Below are 19,130 nucleotides of genomic sequence, written 5' to 3' on the forward strand. Positions count from 1 at the left end.
TATGATATGATCTCCATAATAGCAGTATCTGAGAACTTATAAATGAAAGGTTATTAATATGAGAAAGCAGTACAAAATGACATTTTTGATTGAAATTGCATCTCTCTACAATTTTATTGTCAAAAATGTCTTTCCAAAACATTTTTCTCGTCTTTTGCCTCCCACAGACCTAATTTATCTATTTAGTTAGACACACCAGAATCTGAGAAAGTTGGGAAATATACCACTTGAAAGCTTTTATAAAAACAAATGTTAATTTCAAAGGTCTTCAGTCCTTTTCTCCCTTAACTTTTTTTCTGAGGAATAAACAGAACTTGAATAATAGCCTAAAAAGTTTCCTTGTAATGGCGAAATCGATGGTGTGATTATTTAACTGATATTACTAATCTCAATAACTGAAAACATATCCAATCTGTAGAAACTGTAAATGTTATCGAAAAGTGGCAAATTAAGATAGAGAAAACTCTTGGATAAAAGATTATCACTTTTTTGAAAGTTATTTTAACATCATCTGTGTAAAGGAATTTGTTCATTTAATTGAGTTTAAGTTACATTTTGCACTCATGACGCACTCTCACTTCGCAATGCTGGAGAGGAAAGGCTTCATTTTAGTGATATGTGGTCCTAGGTCATGAACTTCTCTAATTTTCTAGTTGTTGAGGAGAAGAAGGAAAAAAGATCTTGTCAAGGCACCTGAGCAAAAAGAAAAAAGCGTTGAGGCGAAATGGTCCTTCTTTCATTAAAGAGTTCATCCTCTTCTCCCATTGCAGGTAATTCTCCAGAAAGGGAGAGGCCTGGCTGAAGACGTCCTTTCGTACCAGCCTGTTCACAGCTCTTGATGTTCACATGAAAATGGAGGAGAACATGCTAGTTCCACACCACAGACTGTTTTTCTTGTGATACAAACAGAGTGTATCGGGAGAGATCACCTCTCTCGTGACGCTCTCTCAAGGGTCGTGCTGCTGCACATCATACACTGCAGAGAGCTACACCAAAATGGCACTTTTTATATTTACATTCAGCAGTCCTGAAAAGTTCAGCTACCGTGGTAGATATGATACAACATGAATCTCCTTTTTTTGTCAGTCCCTTGCTGTGTTGCCAAGATGGAGAGAATTGGTGCATGAAAGTAACAATATGTATATTTTTGTTACTTAAAGTACCTGCAATCCTGAATAATCCTCAAAATATTATGAATTTGTTTAAAATCACACAATTGCTTTCAAAACTTAAGTTGTGGGTGATTTTCAGTTGTCTCTGAGTCTCAGGTGTACAGTCATTCTGCATATGTATTTTATTATTTTTTCATGTGAAATGATGATCACAGACCATCTACTGATTCTGACAGCTGAGGCTTTAGGAAAAACATAACAAATTAAAAAAAAACAAAACCCCAAACCCTACCTCCAAATTAAGTATAGTGAGACTCACAGTAAAATCACTGTGGTGAATCCAACAATTAACTTGTATTTTCAGCAACCTACGCAGCGTTTGCTGTACGGTACTGTTATTTGTGGGAGAAGACAGTTGTCATTTCTGTTCGGCCTTTTTTATAGGTGCACGCAACAGTCACTGAGCCTGAAATTATACGGTGTGTGTGATTATCTCTGAAAAAAAACCCACAAGGTACGCAGCCTGGATGTCTGATTTGATAAAAGTGTCGGTATCTATCAGATAAATGGGCACCACACACTCATTTCACGTTTCATTTTTCCCTTCTGTAGCGATACGTATTTTCTGCAACGAATTTTCCCTCACAGGCCATTTGGCGCATGCGCGTGCGCCACGCTGACCTGCCACATTTCCCCACACCGGCTGGGCCAAGGGGGAGAAAAACCTGGAAAAGTGTAGCAAGGAGGGCGATGTGGAAAGCGGTTGCTCTGGGTGGTGGCAGCAGAGCTCGCAAGTGGGGAAATACAGTGAAATAATGAAGCGTTTGTGTGCTCTGGCCGCCCACAGCCTCGCCGCAGCAAGGATCAGAGCCCGAGGAGAAGGAAGGTGGTTCTTGGCCTCCCTCAGATGAAGCAGCCCGGGAACCTGAGCCTTGGCACCCTCAGGAGCATCACCTCCGAAGCAGCCACGACGCGGCCCAGCCATCTTGGCTCTTAGACGGGAAGCGCCGCCATTTCGCACGCAGCATTGTGGGCGCGGCCATCTTGCCGTGCCGTACAAGTGGGGGCAGCCATATTGATGACAGAGACTCGGGCGCAGCCATTTTGGGGCCGCCCACTCGCCAGAGGCCGGCCGCCTGGCGGCCATCTTGGTGAAGGGCTGTTACCGAGGGAGGCGGAGGCGTCTCGGCTCCTTCCTCCCTTAAGCAACATGGTGGCGGCGGCGCATGCTCAGAGCGGGTCGGCGCGCCGGGCTCCGGCGGCGGCGGCGGCGGCGGCGCTCATGCCCGCGGGCCGTTGCGGGGGACAGCACGGGGGCCGCTGAGGTGGCGGGCGGGGGCCGGCGGCAGCCATGGGCGAGGCCGAGAAGCTTTATTATGTTTATAGCTGCGACCTGGACATCAACGTGCAGCTGAAGATGTGAGTGGGGACGGCGGGGTGGCGGCCGGGGGCGGCGGGCGCTGTGTGGGCAGGGGCCCAGTCCCGCCGGCCGGGGCTGGGCGGGGGGGGAGCAGCAAACTTTTCTCTAAACGCGTTAAAAACACTGAAGGCCTTAAGGCCTGGAGTGCAGGGCAGTGCTTTAAGGCAAAGGGGGATCATCTGTTCAGCGATGGCCTTTCGCCGGCGGGTGTTACAGCTCGCCCCGCAGTGCTGGAGGCGGGGGATGATCCGAAGACGTTGTTTCCCCCTGCTCGTTTGCTCGGTCCTTTGAAAGCGAGCTGCCCTCAGTCGGGTGCTTTGTCACAAGCGCATCCTGCAGCACCTGGGGCTGTTCCGCGCCGGGCGCACGCGAGCGGCGTTGCTAAAGCCGGTATTGCGCCCAAGCTGAAGTATTTGCTGGTTCAGTTCTCTTAAAGCTGGGATTTTCTGCGTCACCGCAATGGGATGTTGACGTTTTTATGGGAGGAACACGGCTCTAAAATGTTATGTACCTAATGTTATTACAGTTAGGTAGTTTAAGCTGTTCTTGGAAACGTAGCTCGAGGAAGTTTGGTTTTGGGGTTTGTTCACCTTCACCTGGACAGAAAATGGTATTTGAATTGGGGGTCAGATGCACACGTTCTCCTTGCTAATGCATTCTGCCTGGAAAAAATATTGCTAGCAGTTATCTGTGCACTGGAGTGTGCACAGGGCGATGAGTGTCCTCCTGGAATGTGCTATACTTTTCCTGAAAGAAACTTGTTCACCTTCTCTGAAGTGTTTTTGTGGTAATGTTAAATTTTGCCTTGCTGGTAGATTGATTTTTTTTTTTATTTTATTTTAATGAGCTCCCCCCCCCCCGCAACTCCTTTTTTATTTTTACATGTGCCTTCACAGTTATTTAATATTCATGATTATGTTTTGCAGGGATATGCATCATGGTATAGCTGAGGTCCAAGGAAATTCCATCTACTTAATGTAACACTAAAATTCTGCAAATTGTTGCAGAGCTTTAATGAAAACATTTGACGTGTATAGTCAACTTAAGTTTTGCTCTGATACATTGATGATTTGAGAGATGACTGTCATCCAAAGCCAGTTATACATTTTTGTGTTTCTTAAAACTTAAGGTTTTCTCATCAGCTTTTTTTTTTTTCCCCTAAATAGTATTCAGAGCAAGTGTATGCTGATGTTTGTTGTTTTGTTTTTAAATACAAATAATAACAGTATATATCATCTCATTATTGTTGTCCTGCTTAAGGCACCTCATTTGATGCTGTCTAAGAATGTACAGGTTCTACTGGAAGATATTATCTCTGTTTGAAAGACAAACAAGTAATCCTTCTCCCTGCTCTTCTTCCTCCCCCTGAAAAAAAAAAATCTATATTTGCTCATCACTTCACAACCTTTCTCTCAGATATTTTGATTGTACTGCCTGCTAGTAATCAAAGATAGCCTCAATACTTGGTAAACTATGTATAAGCTATGAAAACAGAATAAAGTTTTGAATATGGAGGTGTATGTATCCAGAGCACTAACTTAAAATTAACAGTGTCATTTATTATTAATATTTTAAGTGAAAGTGAGTAGCTAAATTTAGGTTTATTTCTTTCTCTCTCTCTCTCTCTCTTTTTTTTTTCTTCTTCTTCTTCTTCCTCGTAGAGGGAGTCTGGAAGGGAAAAGAGAACAGAAGAGTTACAAAGCTCTTTTGGAAGACCCGATGCTGAAGTTCTCTGGACTCTATCAAGAGACTTGCTCTGACTTGTATGTAACTTGTCAGGTGTTTGCAGAAGGGAAGCCTCTTGCTCTTCCAGTTAGAACTTCCTACAAAGCTTTTAGCACTAGGTGGAAGTAAGTGACTGCCTTTTATTTTAAATACCTTAATTACTGGCTCATCAGGTTATATAAATAAACCTATATATGTTTTTTGTGCATGTTAAAAAGATTTGTTTTCTATTGTCTTCTTCAAATAACTTAATATTTCTTCAAGTCTATTTATGTTTATTAAGTGTGTCTCTGACAGCACAGAAAACAGTCTTTTTTGTTGCTCACCCGTTATACAATATAGTAATTTGTGTGTTTGGGTGTGGCTCACTAATAACTTTTTGGGCCTGGACTAGCATGTTTGTGCTGTTATGGGACAGACTGCTCTTGGGGACTACTGGTGAAAGCCTCTGGCCTTTTAATCATACATGCATGTAACTTGACTCAAAACTACACTTAAGTATTTAAATGATTAAAGCTTGAAGGAAAATACTTAGAAATTCATATTCTCGGGTGAACCTGGATTGTATAAACTAATATAGAGTAACTTAAATTCTAAAGTTTTGTTCAATAAAAAATGTTTCTCTGCAGCTGGAATGAATGGCTGAAACTGCCTGTGAAGTATCCAGATTTGCCTCGCAATGCGCAAGTGGCTCTGACCATCTGGGATGTATATGGACCGGGTAAAGCAGTTCCTGTGGGAGGAACAACAGTCTCGCTCTTTGGGAAATATGGGTATACTGCTTCTTCTTTCGTGATACAAATTTGAACCTCGCTAATGAATAGTAAGACCAGGAGGTTACATTAGAGTGTTTTTCCTTTTTTTTTTTTTGGTACCAGGTTAACAGTGCCATGTTAAAAAATCAGACAAATAAGTGATTTACTCTTTTTCATTTGTTTTTTGTTTTCTCTAATATAACTTTATACATGCTACAATTTTTTTGGGGGGGTACTGCTAGTGGAAAACCAAAGTTTAGACCTATTTTAAGCTTGGGGTTTAAGGTAGCAAGTACTGGAATCACTTCATGTTGTATACTTCTGTAGTGTGTAGACTCCAGTACTGATACCTTAACATGTGTTTGATTATTTGGCCTGTAGTTCGGCTGTTAATGTGGTGTTACTTATAAATAACGAAGTGTAATTCAGGAAATCGCAATACTTAAAATTATTAATGTATACGATAAATAGACAGTCGGCTCACTTTAACTTGATAACAATAACCTGGAAGTGGTTACGAGTATTTTGAAAGTTGACAATACACTAGAAAGATCTTGACTAAATGCAAAGTGGATTGAAAAAATACAGGATGCAGTTTAAGGATAAGTGTGAGGCGTTAGTATTTTGTGTAGTTGATTGTAGTCGGTACCGGATGGGGACCAGCTCCCCAGGAAAACCCTGGAAAAGGTCTGAGTTTTATAGTGAATCTTAAGTTGTGCATGTTTAAATATCATGATGCTTTTGTGAAATGTCCAAACACATTGAATGTATAAGCACAAGTATGTGCATCAGGGGCAAGGTTGCATCCTTCTGCTCAACTCATCCATTCAGCTGAAATGTGTCCAGTTCTATGTATTCCGTTTCAAGAAAGTTACTGATAATTGGGAGTCTAGGGGAGTCCGTATTACTGAACATCTAGAAAGTAGGAGTAATGAAGAAGGAATAAGGACTAGTGAGGCTGAAGAAGACGAGGCTGCGGGGACATTTTTTCTAGTAGTAGAGAGTGTTGGAAAATGGCCTTTCTTTGTGTCTTGTCAGTGAATAAGAAGTAATAGGGCTAAATTAAAGCAGGAGAAGTTTAAGTTAGCATTAGGAAATCTGTTCTAGTGATCACTGAATGCAGGAAATGATTGTAGAGGTAGGTTATATTTCTGTTATTGAAGATCTTAGGACGGAAAACCGGACTGGATCATTTGGACTGTAGTCCAAAGACTACAGGTGTTTTTTAAAACATTAGAGCATAATTCCTGGAGAAAGTTCTAATTTATAAATGAAGTTTACTTTTATTTCCCAGTGTGGAATGGGGGAAGGAGGCTGGTAGAAAGCAACTAACAAATATTTTGAAATTCTGCTTTTTTGTTTATATACATGGAAATCGTTGTAGCAGTATTCCACGAAGGGATTCCATGAATTCAAAGTTAGAAGGTCCTTCTAGTCCAGTACTACTTAATCATTTTTAATGGCTGACTATTTATTTATTTGTAAGTGTTCCTTTCAGTTGTATTTGTCTAAAATTGTCAGGGAGTTAAATGATCAGCTCTCATTGGCGAAAGTGATGCAGTTGATTCTTTGGGGTATCTTTTAAAAGTGAATCAGTGCACACACGCAAGGGGAGCAGGGTTTTGTAGAGAAGAGATCTGGTAAGTTACTCTACGAATTTCTGTTCACTGCACTGTTTCAGTTCAATTGGATGGCGTGTTGGTGGAGTTTTTTTTCTTTTTTCTTTTTTTCTTTTTTGAAGTTCAGGAAGCTGCTTTTTATCAATTGACCTTCAAATGAAACTTATGTAATTTTTTAACTGAATTTTTTTTGCAGACTGGTAGACATAAAGCCAATATTATGATCTGCAAGTCAAGAGGAGTTCTTCATGCCTCATTACAAATAAACTGTGAAGGTCAAGCTCTGTCCTCAGTTTACGTTTGTACCATCCCATTGACTTTGGGAATTAGCCATTTTTACTCCACTTGCCAAATAACTTATTTCAGATTTACTCATTTTCTTTTAAACTCCATGTGCCAATAAAAATGGAGGCTATATAGGGCATGAGGTGCCAGGCGCTTCTGCAGTTCAGTTAAATTATGCATGGCAACATGTGTCTGTAGGTTTGGCAAAAGAAGCTAGTTCATTTTCTTGCAGCTGCTGCTGTGCTTTGATTCCTGACAGCTCTATTATTTTCAATTTACTGAAGTGATTCTGCATTTTTTTCCCCACAGTATGTTTCGTCAAGGAATGCATGATTTGAAAGTCTGGCCCAATGTAGAAGCTGATGGGTCAGAGCCCACCAAAACTCCTGGGAGAACCAGCAGCACAGTCTCTGAAGATCAAATGAGCCGACTGGCAAAGGTAATGGAAAAGCTTTTCGCATATATCTTAAAGGTTGCTTGCACTTTTAATGAAGAAGTCCACTTAATGAAGATATGCTTCACATATTGTTTTCCGATGTGAAAATTATCTTCCTTTGACTGTTATATATTTCACAGAATTCATACGAAGAAATGAATAAACTAGATCATACTCATTTGCTTAAGTATTGCTTAAAAGGGGACGTGAATACCATTAACAGCATGAGGAATTTTTAATACATGCAGCATTCCATTGTAACTACTTAAAATCCTAATCCTTTGTAGAGAATGAAAAATGTGATCGTGTCTTGAAGACACTTGAAGCCAAAATGTTAGCTCATTCAGTAAGAGTTCTTAACAATAACTTGTGAAGAAATCACAGGTAAGATAGTCTAGTTTCCTTCGGTAGTCATCCTTTAGGTTTAAGACTGTCTGGTGTAGTCTTCAGACATGTATGAAGAATATCTATGTTAGAAGGAACTTGAGTAGAATTCATTCGTTCAGGATCATGAATGTGTGTTTATATATAAAATATCTTCTATTCTGTAGCTTGGTGACAGACCATATTTTGGCCATAAACACAACTTCTGGAATTGATCAATAAACACTACTACTCTGTACTGCTTGTTTGACTAGCAGATCTCCCTGATTCTTCAGGTGAACTTACCTAATCTTGCTGAATGGCTCAACCCTCTTACTCGGTGTGATTTCATCTTAATTTTGGTCTCCTAGTTCTTCCTTGCCTTTGTGCAAATTGAAGTGAAAGAAAGCGCCAGGCCATAAATACGTCCATTTTCTCATCCAGAGATTTATCATGGCAATAAACTAACTTTCATTTAAGGTCTGTCTTTTATAAGGCTAGTTCACCTTGAATTTATAATGGGAAACTCATTATAATATCTTCTGACTTGTAGCTAGTAGGTCATTGTAAAATGAAGAGCAGCACAGGCAGCTTTGATGCAGAAGCACATTGAGATGCAACCAAATAGTTTTCTTTGTTAGGCCGAGAAGTAATATAATTGCCTAACTTAATACTGATTTTGTTGAGAGTTCAGACTAATAGCTTTTTTCCAACAGCATTCTAAAGAAATGAAACTGTGGAAGTGTTTGACTTAACTCTTTGTGGTTTTGCATTATTGGTGGAAACTTACGTTAATCAATGCTGACACCCACTTTAGTTTGCATATGTTTCTTGGTTTTACCGGAAAGAAACAACATAGACTTTGGATTGGAGAAAGGGAGGGAGAAGAGCTTAGGAGGAGGAGCACAGGGCTTTTATGCACTTGCATCTGCTTAAAGCTTTCTGCCAATCATGTTGCCCCATTTCTTGGTCATAGTAAAATAAATCCCCTCTAGCATTGAGGAAGCTCTGTAGAGGGGTGCCAGCTATCAAGGCTTGCTTATATTTTATCAGATGGTTATGTGAATGGGAAGGTGGGTCTTTGAGCAAAGGTGTTGGATTGTAGGCCTTCCCTGTCCTGCGAGTTCCATAATGCAAACATGAGCATACCCTACTGGTACTTTTCCTTCTCTTCCCTTCATTCCCTTCTGCTCCCTAACTCAAGAAATACAAGTAACTTTAATAAGTGGTGTATTTTAGTCTTGGAATACCTGGGTCCATTCTAGCCTGTTCTTCTGGCAGGTGGGAGATGACTGCTCAAATCCCCTGAGGAAGAGAAGGGGATTCTCCTTTTTTTTCACATCCCAAATGCGAGTTCCAGCTAATGACTGTTAAAGGCTAATAGCATCACTGTCACCATCTTCTGTTCTGAAAGTTGTCTTGGGAAAAACTAATTTCTGAAATATGGAAGTCTCATTTTGTTGTGTTCTTGTATAAAAACATCTTACAGATGCTGCTGGTAAGGAAATTGAATAGGGTTTCTGGGTAGCGTGTGTATGGGAGCTTTCATTTGCACAGAGCTGATGAGTTTGTGATGTGCCATTCATAAGTAGCTGTTGTTCGAGTATAATCAGCTTCAGTTTTTCCTATAACTTACTCATCAGTTGCTTAATGCTTACTGATGCTACTGTATGGGAAGGTATATGTAAATGTAGGTGAGAGGAGCTAATCAAATACCAGATTAATTTGGGTGGACTTTTTCTTGATTTTTTTTTTGGGGGGGGGGGGGTAAGGATTTTTTCCTTTTTATGTATTGGACAGACTTATGATTTGTAAAAGTGTCATGATGTTGACTGATGTCCGATACAAGAGGCCAAATTAGAGTCCTCCAGATAATAAATCTTATGAGAAGAGCTTGCTAGAAAAGCTTGCTGACCTTTTCTCCATGTGAAAGATAACTCAGAAGCATGTCAAGGAAAAAAAAAAAAGTTTTTGTTTGTGTATGGTATTTATTATTATGGGGAATTCAGATAAAATTAATGACTAGTTGCCAAAAGAATGGAATCCATGACCTTCCTAAGTAATTGAAACCATGGCAAGTTCTCCATTTCATGTTGAAGTGCTGTATGGTTATGCTATTACAAAACACATTAAAATTGCTTGTGAACTTGCTACTGGTGAAAGCCATGACTTTGTATCCTTAGGGTCATTGTGAATGCTAGTTCTTTCTCCCTGTACTAAGGAGGTTGAATGCGGAGTGTGTGGAATATCTTAATGCACTCAAATATTAATGATATCAGGATTTTATTGCAAAATAATTTACTTTCATAAGTGGTGGGATAATTTATTCCTCTTAAACAAAAGGTACTCTAAGTTCTTTTTTTGATCCATTTGTTTCCTTCACCCCTTCTGCTAGCTGAATGAAATTATCTAATAACAGTGGTGAGCAATGATGCTTCTTTTCCTGAAGAAATACCATTCAGCTTCTACTAAATAAGGCATCCCTTTAGACATCAAGTTTTTTCTTATTTTAAGCTTTAAATACTAATCTAACAGAACAGTTCTTCATGTGTATATATACACTTACAGATCGGAGCCTTGTATGCAGGTGCAACTAATTGATGTATTATGACCTTTTGTCCTCCTTATAACCAGGTTTAAGAGACTATTAAGAGAATAATTTTCCTTTAAAACACACAGAATGACTTTCCTTTATTCTCTGGTGCAGTGAAAAAGAAAATTAACTAATAACTTGACAAACACAATTTAAATAATATTTTTTTGCCAAGGGTTTGATAGGCTTGATCCTAAATCTTTTTATGAATGCTGGACATGTATATTTGGTATTCTGAAAATTTTGATGTGTTGATTCCAGGTGGTGGAAGAGAGCTACTTCGAGTAAGAGACAATGTATTTGTTTTTAGGTTAAAAGAAAAAAACAAAACAAAAAAACGTGTAGATGTGGCTGAAATGATGTACACGTGAGGGTGAGGAACTTCTTGGTTGCTGCGGGTGGAAAGGCCTTTCTCATAAGCTAGGTAGGACATATACAAAGATGGAAGTGGTGGAATCCACGCTGCCTGAAACAAAGTTTCGGTTATGCATGCTGCTGGTTCTTTATCATTAGAATATATTATGAAGTAATACATGAGGTAAAGGGCAAGTCTTGTGTCATCCTGTTAGTACAAAGTACTGTACACACTGAAGTAACACTGCTGAGATAGAATATAACACAAGATTACAGAACTCTATTCTGGTCCTGTTTACAGTCCTGCTGGTAAGTTAAAAGAACCTGAAAACTGTTTTTCTGGTTTCTGTGCTTTGGTTGCATCCAGCATTCTGAAATGTTGGTCAGGGTTGTACGTTTTTTCTTCCTTTTCATTTTGTACTGTTTAAGTCTCTGAAGCTAATCTGAAGATTAGCTCTTCCATATGGGATTTTCTGTTCCATAATTCTGTTTAGCAGATAAATACTATAGAAATTTATTAGTTCAGGCTTTACTAGAAAAGAACTATATACTGAATGGAATTAGGTAATTCTTACAAGCTGCAGTGGTCTTTGAAAGTTTATGATACATCACATCTTATTACTTCCATAAAGCATTACTGGGGTCTAGAGCTTGAAAAAAATGTTAGGTGAATCAGCTGCCTTAGGCAATCTCATAGTCATGATGAGGTGATGTTTCTGTGGTTCATGGGAAGAGTTCAGAACAGAAGGCCTCTGATGTTCATGGCCAGTTTACTACTTAGTGCTTCTTAAAATGGCCAGTTTCTTGGATATCTGAAAATAATATTTAAAAAAAAAAAGCAGGATTTTCCCTCTCAACTGGATAGCTCTTTGACTACTTTTCAAATTGTGACTACTTGTGATCGGTTCTTTACTTTGACTGGTAGAGCCAATAACTAAAGACAAAGTATAAAGATTTCCACTGAATATTAATCCTTATTTGCAGAGTTTAAACTATCCCAGGAACCTAGAATCAGAAAAGCTGAATTGTGTAACATACTTGTGAAGTGAACAAATACTGATATTGAGAGCTGAATGCCACACTTGCTTTCATAAGTAATGCGATTTAAAATTTAATTTAGATCTTGAACGGAGAGGCCATTGCAAAGACTGTATTGTATTCCAACTCCTTCTATCTTAAACTATGTTTCCAAGAATATTAAATCAATTGGGATTCTTGTTTGGTACTTGGAGGTTAGGAACCTGCTTCTGAAATGCTGTTAGACCATAGTGTGAAATTTGACTCTAATTAGGGAAGCATATAGGTTCTATCTATTTTCCTTGTCTTTTGAAATAACAAAAAGTTACTTTGTGAATAGCGAACAAGCAAGACTGTCTGTTGTTAGGCATTAAGGGGCAGTTGATTAAGGCGTTAAAGGACAAGGATATAAATGCTTTCCAGTTTATCTTTGACAGACTGATTGGGCTTTAATGGCTTCCATAGTATTGTAGGGAATGACACGTACTTCACTGTTGTTTCCCATTACCCACTACTGATACAAGAACACCTGCAGAGAGGCTGTAGGACACTGAAATTTAATTTAATTATTGGTTTTAATGGTTGTTTGGAGTCTTTTGGAAACTAGATGATATTTGTCTGTTACGCTAGCGTTGCGTCCAGGAGATGTAAGAACCTATTTGATTCCACAGCTCACAATTTCTGAAGCTTAGCTTCCTGTGGATTTACGTCCTGTATGTACTCCCTAGATCCGTCAGGATCCAGACCTGGACATGCATTTTATGCTCTTTTCAAAGTATATCACTAAGTGATTTGTTTGGCCCAGGTCATTCTTGGTAGGCAGAAACTGCTGTAGGATGCCTGTGCATTGATGCCTGGACCCTGATTGCTAAGACACCAGTTCACTAGCAATTTGAGTGAGAATGATGAAACAGTACTGCTGGTGCAAAGTGTTAATCTATTTTCTCACAATGACCCTTATGTATTTTTTCTTATATATATATATATATATATATCTATATATATCTTTTTTAGCATTTCTTTGTGATATCAAAGAACAACTTGTATACTTCAGCTTTTCTTATCTTTTCAGATGTTTATAAAGCTGACCTGGAAGAAATCAGTAAGAAGCAACCAATAATCTGTTTGTCCAAGGTGGGAGTGAGGGGGGTCTTTAAGTCATGTGAAAATGAAATCACATGCAATACTGGATTTCTTTTTCTAACCTACAAAAATAATCAGAACTTTTTCTGTCCTTAGAGGCTACAGAAGAGGACCCAGTCTTTTGAGGAAGCTGAGATAACTTTATTATTTTTATTATGTCATATTATCTTAACACTGAGTTACTGATTATACAGTAAAAGCTAGGGTAACAAAAATACTTCACTTAAGATGATTGGTTTATACATTTGGGAAACATGCAGAAGGGTTTTCTCATGCAGAAGGGTTTTTTGTTTGCTTGTTTTCTTTAAAGCTTAGTATGAACCCAAACATTTATTTTCTAGCAAGTGAGATGGAAAAACAGATAAATTGGAAGTAAATCAACAAAGATATGTTTGTAATACAATTCCAGAGTCTTAAGTCAGAAAAGGAGTAAAGAACTGTAGGTAGTTTGCTAGCTCCTCTTTCAGTTTAATATCTACTACTGTAATTAAGATTTAACTCTATTATTTTGCCTTTAATGCAAACATCTAGACCAGCTGTCACATACCTGAAGTGAAAACTTCACACAAAAACAACTTCTTTTCATACACAGTACAGACTTTCTACCAACTAGATCCAGTATTCCTGTGTATGGAAAGAGAATCAACTTCAGCTTTATGTGGCTTCACGATGTTTTGACTCTGCCAGCCTCTTAGACGCGTTTAGTAAGTCTATACCTTCCTTTGGTATGTTTAGCTCATTTTAGAGCAGATGAAAATGAAAGTATTTGCTCTAATTGTCCACTAAGCAGTGCAAACCTACCCTGGCAAATCTTAGAGGCTTTTGAGGAAGAAAAAACTGTTTCCTATCGTCAGTTACTTACATTTGTTTTTATTATATATTAATATGTTTGAGCGGAAATGCTCAGCACTTTTACTGAGGTGAGTTTATGTTCATTGTTTATCACTTCTTACTTTTTTCCCTGTCATGTTTCACTTTTAAGGTCTCTAGGTGAAAGATTTGTTATCGTTCAGAATCTCTATTATAGCTCTTCTCACCATCTGATTGCTATTGTTCTTGAGGTTATGCCCTTATTCAAGATGACTCCATCGTTGTGCATTGAAGCTATAGACTTCCTTTATGCTGCTGAACAGCCTTTTCTAGCTCATAGTGATAATTCTTGATCTAATAAAAGATGAAACTATGTTGCTCTTGAGGAAAATGGTAGCTAGTTGATGGTTCTGTGTGAATTGAATGGAGACAGTAAAATGTGGATATTCATGTGGTAAGGGGAGTAGGGAGGAAGAATGTGTTTGCAATTGTAAGACAGTGGGGAACAGCCCTGTTATACTAGGAAGGGTAACTTACAGCAGAAAAGCAAAATGAGAAGGAAATACCACGAGGTAAGTAATTGGACTGAAAACCAGCTGACCTGCCAAGTTCAAGGGGTTGTGCTCAGCAGCACGAGGTCCAGCTGGAGGCCTGTCACTAGGGTTATAGCCAAAGGGTTGATATTGGGGCCAATATTGTTTAATATCTTCGTTAATGACCTGGATGATGGGATGGAGTGCATGCTCAGCAATTTGCAAAACTGGGAGGAGCAGTAGATAACACCAGGTGGTTGTGGTGCCATTCAGAGGGACCTCAACAGGTAGGAGAAATGGGCCAACAGGAATCTCATGGAGTCCAAGAAAGGGAAATGCCAGGTTTGCACCTGGGATGGAATAACCCTATGCCAATACAGGCTGGGAGTGGGCAGGCTGGAAAGCAACTTTACAGAGGACCTGAGGGTCGTGGTGGACAACAAGTTGCACATGGAACAGCAGTGTGCCTTTGTGTATTTTTGAAATACCTTCTTTTTACTTTTGACTTTGTAAGTTTTACTATATGAAATATAGTAACTAAGAAAAAAAAAAATCAATTTTCCGTATGTGACTCTGCTTAAAAAATAGGATCCTATTTTAGTGTGTTACAGATTCAAAAATGAAGTGCCTGGAACATGTAGTTTTATTCTTTGCCCTGACTGATGTTTTAGATATTAGAAGTATATTTATGGCATGGCTTAGCTGTTTATGAGAGTCTACATTGTGTAATGTAAAAGCAGTTTTTCCAGTTCACTTTTTCCCAGACTTCATACGTTAATGTCTCTGTAAAATTATGCCTTTGATATCCTTTCTCTTAATCGCAGCAATCTAAATATTATCCCTGTATATTTCCACGGCAGCTCACCAAGTCTCATCGACAAGGTCACATGGTAAAAGTGGATTGGCTGGACAGACTAACCTTTAGAGAAATAGAAATGATCAATGAGGTAGGTCATTGTATGTCGGGTTTGTAATGGGTTTTTGGATCTTGCTAACGTGGAAACCTTGTTTAGACGACTGTAACTCAAAGCACTTGTCCTATTTCTTCTTCAACCTCTAGTGTATACATTAAAAGGAAAAATAATTCTTTTAAGTTTCTGAAGTTGACTGGATTTGGGCAAAAAGGAGAATAGACAGCTGTCTTATCAGTTGTCAGCTTCAGTATTTCAGTGAACTTGATCTGAGAAGAGAGAATTAATTAACGAGCTGGGATAGTTTGGAACAAATGCTGTTATGTTTGACTAACTGAACTGTAGGATTTAGGTTGTGATGGGAAGCCTTCAACTCATACAGACTGTGCCTTGGATTTAGGTGTATTTGTGAAGGTTGAACTTTGTTTCAGTTGATGTTCTTTTGGGTATTGGGGGGAAAATACTTACAGAATTTGTTTACTTATATTAAAAAAATAAAAATAAATCCTAGAATTTTATTCCTGAGTGAAGCGTTACCTTCATCGAGCAAAATCATTCCCAAATTGTTAACTGATTGTCTTGCTTAACAGAACTCCTTTGTTTTCTGCTTGGCATTCTGAGATTTTGTTTTCTTTGACTTATTTATACTTAGACCTCCAGGAATCAGATCCTTTTGCACTTACATAGGTCTTTTTATAACCTCATATGAAGCATGTATTTTTTTTTTAATTCAGCCTGTTGCTTATGAAATATGGATTTTTTTTTAATCCTCTTCCCCCTTTTGTAAGAAGCTGTTTTTTCCAAACTCTTGGTGATGTCCCAGACTAGCTGAATATATAAAATTCACTGCTTCTGATTCCTAGAACCGTACTTTAAATGCAGAACCACTTTGCCTGTTTTGGAAAGCCTGATCCATCACTGATGCACGAAATGAACTTGAGTTGCTTATCATTAAAGGGCATGCATATTAATTTTTTAGTAAATATATGTTACTGGTGGTGAATATGTATAATTCCTTTCTTTTAAGTTTCTAAACATTTTTTCTATTTAAGCAATTAAAAATGCATACATTGAGCAAATCTTCCTCTGCAAGTCAATGAGCTGCAAATCTAATGCCTCATATTCTAAGTTAAATTTGGCTTTTTCACTGTTTTAACTAAAATAGTGATTTTTTTCATGTCCTCTGATTTTTTTTTTTTGACTCCTAAATATTCTCCAGTGGGATCCATAATTGTGTATAATGATTAAAAAAAAAAAAACAAGAAAAAAACAAGAAAAAAAACCTGCTGTCAGCCTGTTAGTCTTCCTTATGGGTTTTTTTTTTTTTTTTTCAGACCTTCAGGTCCACAAACTGAAAGGCACTGATGAAAACAGTATGCTTTTATCTGTTACATAGAGGTGTTTATCATGAAGTGTGAATTACCATAAGAATGTCAGGAAAAAGGTGATACGGTTTTAAGTAGTGTTATCAGATGATTACCTGAATAACGGCTATAACAACTGATAATCTAATTTATTGGTTACACCACAAAGGAAATAGAATAATTACTGTATTGAGAATTCTGATGATTGATGCTCTTTAATATAAGATACACAGCTGTGGTGGTTCTCTTTTCAGAGGGAAAAACGAAGTTCTAATTTTATGTACCTGATGATTGAGTTTCGCTGTGTCAAGTGTGATGACAAAGAATATGGAATAGTTTACTATGAAAAGGTATGTGCCTCGATGGTTTTATGGTCTTCTTTAAAAGCAACATTTGCACCCAAAAGTGACAGGTTTTTCCCCTGAGGTGAAATATTCTGCTGCGAGATAGCAGCAGACAGCTGTCAGTGGCAGCTGTTTATGTACATACAAATCAAATGGTATAGATGCAGAAAGATTACCGAAGTCAATCATTCATGTAATATGGTTCGAGATTACAGAATTTAATAAGGGTGAGTGATTAAAAAACTTTTTGATTTATTGTTCCTTCAGTCATCCAGCAGTACTTTCAGAATAGCTTTATGTGAAATTGTGTCTTGTATCAAGAAGAAATGTACCTGTATTCGTTAGTAACAATAACTTACTAAGTCTGTGCAGGGAGGCTGTGCTGGTGAATGTTTTTTTTTAGTGTGAGCAAATATAAATTTACTTTTTCACGCTGAAAGTATTTTAAAAATCGTTTCATTTAAAAAGGGTGAACTTTTGAATTGAGATGTCTTGCTTCTTTTCTCTTGCTGTTTTGTAAACAGCAGTCTCCAAAGCAGTCTCTGAAATTGGTAACTGTTTTAATATTCTCACATGTAAAAAGTGCATACAAGCGTAGATGCCAAGGGGGAAATCCAGGTGTGTTTTTTTCAGTGTGTGTAATAGGACTTTGTCAGTTTGTATGCATACAGAATTACAGTTTCAGAACACCACCTTCTTCCTCTGTAGCTTAATACTTTCTCCGTCAAAATGGAAGCTTCATTCACTACTTGCTTTTTAACTATGTTGTTCTGAGGTATCAAGAAAACTATAGGCTTGAAAAAGCAAACTTTGAAAATGAAAAAGATGCTACAGGATCTCTAGATCAGGCAATACAGTTGCAGTGCAACGTTTAAGGGGAGGCATTAGGCTGTCATGCAGTACCAGCAGAATGGTTAAATTATTTAGCAGTTGAAAAAATCCTTGGAGTTTAGGGAAGGCGCAGTTCACACGAGAAGAATGCTACAGGATTTCCTGTTATACCTTCCAGTCCCCTGAAGGAACAGAATACGAGTATGATGTATATACTGAGTGCCTTCAGTGTTTTTAAGAGTTCAAATCTAATAGAAAGAAAGATTGATAATGAACTTAACAGACATTGGGGTGACTTTGGAAGGCATAATCAATATTTTAATGGACTTGTGCCTCAGAGAAAGATCCACTGAAATAGAAAAAGCAGTATGTCTATAACTCGGTTTCAAAAAAACATTTCACAGAAATTATCTCTTAGGATTTTCAGCATATTTAGTTTCATAAGAATTCATAAAGTTGTTGAGTAATACAGCTATATGGGCAAGAGAAAGAAAGTAGAAGATAACAATAGGCTGGAGTCCTATTGAGATCAAAGGCACTAACTTTAGGCAGTATCTATTCTAAGAATTTTAAAAAGAAGTGTAATTCAATACAGAAGAAGTTAATATAATGGAAAATAGATAGAAGTATTTTTATGTATATGACAGCATTACAGGTTGATCTAGAAAGCAAGACTGTTATCACATTTAAGATTTAAGAAGATGGTGAAGAATGTAGTACTAAATTGCAAAAAGCAGTATTTCAACAAAATATGTATCCAAGAAGGGGTAGATCAAGAGATAAGTAACTCAGCTTCTGTTTCCTCTGTTACAAACTATAGTTTGTGAATGTTAAAGAAGGAATGGTAGGAATGCTGTTAAACTAGTCCTTTGAACTAGGGTGCTATTGATTATCTGAAACTATTAGTAGTCTTAACTTATTTTTGTTTTAAGAGATGCCACTATAAAAGAAGCTCTTCAAGCTGTGCTTCAAATTGCTGTAGTCACGCCAAAACTGAGCAGCTGATTTGAGAAATTTTCCAAGCCCTTGGAAGAGTTCTGTCTTGCAGACATACAAAATAATGCATGTGGATGTCCAGACTCTCTCTGCATAACACATACAGTGGTAGCTGCCTTTGTAATGCCTCTAGAAGTAGTTGTTCCACTGAGCACCTCCTCCTGTGTCAAAGGCAAATCTGTGATGACCAGCCTGTGGGCTCTTCCAGCCTTCGTGTTGAAGCTAGTCACTTTGCAGAGAAGAGCTGTAAGGCTGTAGGGCCAAAGAGAATGGGAGGATCGGTAGCTACTTAGCTTGTTTGGGACACTTGGATAAGAGAGAGGATGACTGGATTTTGGGCTGAATTCTCCATTTCATGACTATTTCTATTTTGCATCTGTTCTGTATGCTGAGATGTTCTGGAATCCAGGCAAGGATGTCTTCTAAAGAGGAGGTGCTGCAGTCCTGTAAGAGATACCTTTTTGCAACTTGTTGCAGCATTTTATTTCCTATCAGAGAGCTAGAAGTTAAACTTCAGTC

The 19,130-nt window shown here is 38.2% G+C and overlaps 1 protein-coding gene across 4 annotated transcripts in view; it reads left to right on the top strand.

Annotated features, from left to right (window-relative positions):
* Window positions 1-2,390: 2,390 nt before the first annotated feature.
* Window positions 2,391-19,130, top strand: part of PIK3C3 (phosphatidylinositol 3-kinase catalytic subunit type 3) — an 84,272-nt gene continuing 67,532 nt past the window's right edge. For all 4 annotated transcript variants that reach the window (XM_067315420.1, XM_067315422.1, XM_067315421.1 and 1 more), the window contains exons 1-6: window positions 2,391-2,531; window positions 4,194-4,382; window positions 4,887-5,030; window positions 7,226-7,355; window positions 15,026-15,112; window positions 16,695-16,790. In XM_067315420.1, coding sequence (XP_067171521.1) covers window positions 2,464-2,531; window positions 4,194-4,382; window positions 4,887-5,030; window positions 7,226-7,355; window positions 15,026-15,112; window positions 16,695-16,790 — 714 coding nt within the window. In that variant the 5' untranslated portion in view covers window positions 2,391-2,463. The remainder of the gene's footprint in view (window positions 2,532-4,193; window positions 4,383-4,886; window positions 5,031-7,225; window positions 7,356-15,025; window positions 15,113-16,694; window positions 16,791-19,130) is intronic.

This window comes from Apteryx mantelli, chromosome Z (assembly GCF_036417845.1).
Source record: "Apteryx mantelli isolate bAptMan1 chromosome Z, bAptMan1.hap1, whole genome shotgun sequence".
Taxonomy (NCBI): Eukaryota; Metazoa; Chordata; class Aves; order Apterygiformes; family Apterygidae; genus Apteryx; species Apteryx mantelli.